We start from the raw sequence: 5,666 nt of genomic DNA, 5'->3' as shown, positions 1-5,666 counted from the left end.
GACAGAATTAATAGCGTACCAAAAACTTGTATGTATCATCAATGAGAAATGAATAATCAGATATTAAATCAGGTAGCATAGGAAGAATTTCATTTGCCCATTGTCCATATCTATTTGGATTGGTTACTGCTTCTTCTCAGAAGGATGCACACTTAATACTGAAACCCAGCCTTGACTTGATACTTGTACATGTCAAGACTGGACATGTACATATCCATAGGGCATTGGTTGTGCCCCTGTTTTGTGCTCATCTTCTGGATAATTTAATAGGTAACAGAGACATGGAGAACAGATCTGTGGATCCCCCAGTGGCTGACCAAAGGAAGACACAGATTTGGATATCTACCTTCAGTTATGTATATACTGTTATTAACTCAGCTCTCCATGTAGGCATGCTCATTCCTCAGGGAAAGTCTGCATTATAATATTTATTACCCCAAAATTTACCTAGTCTATGTCATCCTCCTTTAAGACAGAAGGCATTAAGGTAAGGGCAACTAAAATGACTTTCAGTATTTGCAGGAACATCAACTTACCAGTTTTGACAGTGCCCAGTTCCTGATCCCTTGGGGTAGTGCTTAGAAGGCACCTGTCATAAATGTGAAATCACCTTGTATTTCAAGAAAAGGAGAGCTTTGAAGATAGCAGTGAGTCACTCTCAATGAGCACAAATTAGTCCACAATGGAAAAGAATTGCTGTCTTCAAAGCAAAAGACACCAAGTCATCCTGGGAACCAGATGGAACCTTCAGGTGTTGAGGATTCTCCCAGAACCTCACAGTCCTGACATACAGAGGTGCCTGAGTTCACAAACTTAATTTGTTCTATGATTCCAGTAACACACCAAATCGGTAATGAACCAAGTAAAATTTTCCAAAAGGTTGGAGGTAAATAATCATATGGATTTTTAACCACAAAAAACATGAGATAATGTACTGTACTGTACCATATAGTGTGAAGAGAGAACACTAACCTTGCATGAGAAGCTTCTGGCATGGAGGACCAGAAGGTGGGTGGGGAAGAGGTTATTATTTGGTGGGAGAGTCCTCTGCCCCAAAACTCCATCATGGAGATCTCTTTCATGGGTTTCCTCACCTCTTTGATTTTAGCAGCAGAATCAGTTTTGATGAACAATTTGTCTAGTGACACTTGATTCTTCCTGTCCTGCATAACTTTGGAAATAAAGGATCACACTACTGTCATCAGATTCAACACTGTTCCTTACCATTATCTTGGGTGGTGCCTCTCAAAGAAATCCTGCCACTCTTTCCCTTTTTCCATCAACTCCTCATTGTTCTCTTCCACTCCTCAAAGCTACTTTTACTGCTCACCCTGGAGTTCAGCAAGTTCTTCCATCATCAGCTTCTCTTCATGGTCAACAAGCTCCTCTATAGATGCGCCATTGATATCCAGACCCACACTTTTGCCAAAGGATGGAATTTGCCACTACATGTGCGTCAGACTCTTCAAAGTCTTGTCCAGTGACACATTATGGTGACAGGCTGACCTTAAGGTCCAGTACATGACATCTTCCCAACATTTGTCTGTGAGGTTGATGCAGTGAAGGACATTGAACTATTTCTTCCAGAACTCTTATAGAATCAAGGTCATTTTTTAGTGATGAAACACCTGCTAAAGAACACCTTCATGCATAGCTTCTAGAAATTGCAGATCACTTGTTGGTCTATGGGCTGCAGAAGAGGTGTTACATTGAGGGGAGGTGAATTGATCTTTATGCTGTCACACTCAACATCCAGATCATCTGCCAAGGTGGGATGCAGTCTATCAGAAGACAGTACCTTTTAGGCAAGTGGCTGTCAGAAAGCTATTTCTAAATGGTGGGTGCAAACATCATGTGCAGCCAGCTCCTGAACAATCTCCATGTGATCGAAGCTTTCACACTGGCCATTCACATGATAGTCAGTCCGCTCTTGTTCATATTCTGTTCCTTGAATACTCGAGGGATCTGGAAATGGTCGACCTGCAGGGCTTAATTTTCAGATCTGCACTGTATTCAGACACAGGAAAAGGGTCGATCTGTCCTTCATGAGGTTGCGCCCGAGCACTGCCTCTTGCTCCAGTGTCATGAAGGTTCTGCTTGGCGTCTCCTTTCAGAGGAGCCCTGTTTCATCACCACTGATCACTTCTGAACAGCATATCCTTCGGTCTTCCGGAATACCCTGAATTCATTCTTATAGATTTCTGTAAATTTTGTGAGAATTGGAAGCCTTTCCAGGTTTTATCACACTGTAGAAAACACTTCTCTTGTGCAATTTATCAAACTACCCTCTAGTGGCTTTAAATTCATCACTTATTGCACATATAGATTTACTCATCAGTAAATCACAGAAAATTCTGGGTTTACCACAAATTCTAGCATCACTAACGTTATCGCATCCAGTTGTTTCTCACTCAACCTATTAACAAAATATTTCCACCTCTTTCATGCCTTTTTTTGCTCAAGGCTCCTTTAATGGTATTTTTATTCTTGAAAATCATCAAGACTGTTCACTTTGTCATCTTGTCATATGCATCCAGAACAGTCACATAAATGCCAAGGGTATCTTCTATACAATTTCCTTCCTTAATTCAATGGTTATTTTCTTCAAAATTTTCTTTACTGCTCATGCTTTGCACTATTTTGTTACCTTCATTCTATGCACATTCTTGTCCCCTTCAGTACCATTCTGCCCTTTCTTTGCAGGCATGCTGGATTGAATAATAACATACAGTACTGTGTGTGTTTAAAAGCATGCAGAAAAGCTTCACATAGCACATGTGCATGAGTGTTTCTTTGACTACAGCCTCAACCAGACAAAGCCCCACATCAGAATGGGGAAGACAATCACCTGATGTGTGGTTCCAAAATGGAAGCCCAATTTTACCAAACACTTTTGTTCATGAATCAAATTATTCACAAACTGGATTGTTGCTGAACCAAGATATTGCTGTACTAATCAACCAGAAAACTTTACCAGGCTTAAATAAATTGCCAGGTGTACAAATCCTACGTACACCATACCCCTCTACTCAACCTTGTCCTTTTTTATAAAACCCCAAAGATTTGCAACCCTCTTGGGAAATGATGTTAACTCCCTGTATCTGTGCTCCTAGAATGGCCACATAATGGCCTCTCCTGCCTTGAACTGCTTCAGTATGCCTGAATAACTTCGTGGTGCTTGTGTCCCAGCTTGGCCTTCAGGGACCCCACAGGTAGGACTTTGGCTCCAAAATTACGCTACAACTTCTATTTTTCTTATTATTTCATATGTTAACTTCTCCTTATAATACTTATATTAAGAAAATAAACCTATATTTTTCACAAAATGATTGAATTTTCTACCAACAAAATTTTTAAAAGTAAAAATTTCCCTTGGAATAAAACTTTCATGCTTCTATGAAGCACTTCTCTTACTGAAAGGTGGAAGGAGAGAGCACAGCTCAGCGCTGAGGATGTGCAAGGTTTTGATTTCCATTCTTCACATCTCATAAAACAACAAAAGCATTAAATAATAATACAATAAAAGATGGAGGCATTTTCACTGTCTGTTTAAATGATATTAGTGAGCATAAGGCAGTCAAAAATTTTTCCAGCTCCTCTACATGGAAAGAAAAATAATATGTTCAAGGAATATAAAAAGCTAATCATACAGGCATGCTGGATAACCACGTGAATTAATGAGTACATGTTGGATGCTCACTTTGGACTCCATGGGAGCGTACTATTTTCCAGGTTTCTGACGCCACTTCTTTGACATCCACTTGGTAGTGATGAATAGGCACACCTCCATGGGAGTCTGGTTTGTTGAAAGAAATCTTGGCAGTGGTCTGAGACAGCTCTATCACTTTCACCCCATAGGGACTGGATGGCACATCTATGAAGGAACAAACACAAAGAAACACAGCGTATGTCATCAGAATGGTCATTAGTAAGGCTTACCCTTGTATCGAAATTAGGAATAAAAGAAATTTGCTTCTGTATCACTTATTTCAATTAGAATGCTTATTTAACACCTGGTTTAGCTCTTTAAGTTGGAAGAGTAAATGAGGAACCACTTTGTATAACAGGAAATAACAGTAAAATATTCAAGAAAGAAAGAGTAAAATATTTATTGATGAATTATTTGATGTCTGAAATATCTGTGTTCTATAAACATTTTTTAAAGTCAAGGAAAATGGGCTTATTGATGCATCTAAGTGTGTCTAAATAAGTTGTGTGCATTTGATTCAGACGTAGAGAGACATACAGAAAGAAAAGGAATAACTGAAATGTAAAATTAAATATGTCTATTATTTCAGCATTGCTATAGATAATGTTTTGTAAAAGCGTATTTTTATTAAAATTATGTTACTGAATTTGTGGGAAGCATTATCTTTAGATAAAATATTAGCGCTCTGAATTACATAGTCTGCAAGCTATCAGTTATACTATCATTTATATCTCATTAATTACAGTGAACTTTCAGGTTTCCTTTTCCACACAGCCTCATGAGTATTTGCTGTTGGTTTACTGACAGAAGCTATTATTTACGGAGTGAGACGGGATCTCAGTATCTCAGAGCTGCTTCAATTTCATTTCTTGAGTGACCAGTGACGATGCCATAGATATGCTGTCCTTACTGCTTCCTCTGAGAAATGTCTACTCAGTTCAGATACTCATTTTTGTGCCAGATCTTTCAGTTTTAAAGACATGATTTTTTTCCTTTAGTTCATTGTGTTTTCCATATGTTAGTACTATCTGAGAAGTAGCTGTAGAATCTTTTCTTTTCCTTTCTGTGGGTTGTCTTTTCATTCTGTTGGTGTGCTTTTTTTTTTTTTTTTGCTGTGAAAAAATGCTTTAATTTGATGTGATCTGACTCCACATGAATTTTAGGATTGTACTCTCTATTGTGAAATATGCGATTGGTATTTTGCTTGGAATTGCACTGAACTTGTGTAGCAGTTTTGAAATATGACAATTTTCACTGTACTGGTTCTGCCTATCCAACAACGGGATATCTTTCCATTTTCTCATATTCTCTTCAATCTTCTTTTCTAAGTACTATAGTCTTTAATGTAAAAGTTTTTTGATTCGTTTGTTAGATTGATTCTAAGTATTTCATTTTTGATGCTATTTTGAAAGGTATGGTGTCCCTAATTTTGCTCTTAATTATTTTGTCATTCATATGATATTGATGTTTTGATTTGATGATATTGATTTGTTTTATTGCTAACTTTGTATCCTGCCATGTTATTGAACTTGGTTATTAATTGTAGTCTTTTGGTGGTGTCTCTGGGATCTTCTATGTATCATATGATGTCATCAGCAAATAATGATAATTTAACTTCTTTTCCTATTCATGTTCCCTTTATTTCTTTCTCTTTTCTAATTGCTCTGGAAAATATTTGCATAATTATAATGAACAGGAGTAGTGATAGTGGCATCCTCATGTTTTTCCTGATTCTATATGAAAGCTTTCAATTTTGACTATTCGACATGTTGTTGGCTATTGGTTTGTCATAGATGGGTCTTATCAGATTGATATAAAATCCTTCTAACTTACTTGTCTGCAGGATTTTTATCATGTATGTGTGTTGGGATTTGTCAAATGCCTTTTCTACATCTATTAAGATGAGCATGTGTTTTCTTCATGGTTCTGTAATGTGGCATGTTACATTTATGGATTT

General features: G+C 37.5%; 1 protein-coding gene across 1 annotated transcript in view; it reads right to left on the bottom strand.

Annotated features, from left to right (window-relative positions):
• Positions 1-5,666, bottom strand: part of Ncam2 (neural cell adhesion molecule 2) — a 559,908-nt gene that overhangs the window by 90,063 nt on the left and 464,179 nt on the right. Inside the window, exon 12 of the mRNA XM_023704723.1 lies at positions 3,701-3,874. Coding sequence (XP_023560491.1) covers positions 3,701-3,874 — 174 coding nt within the window. The remainder of the gene's footprint in view (positions 1-3,700; positions 3,875-5,666) is intronic.

The sequence above is a fragment of the Octodon degus genome, unplaced genomic scaffold, assembly GCF_000260255.1.
Source record: "Octodon degus isolate 3935 unplaced genomic scaffold, OctDeg1.0 scaffold00202, whole genome shotgun sequence".
Lineage (NCBI taxonomy): Eukaryota > Metazoa > Chordata > Mammalia > Rodentia > Octodontidae > Octodon > Octodon degus.
The sequence above is the reverse complement of the archived record's forward strand: the minus strand, read 5'-3'. Positions and strand labels throughout refer to the sequence as shown.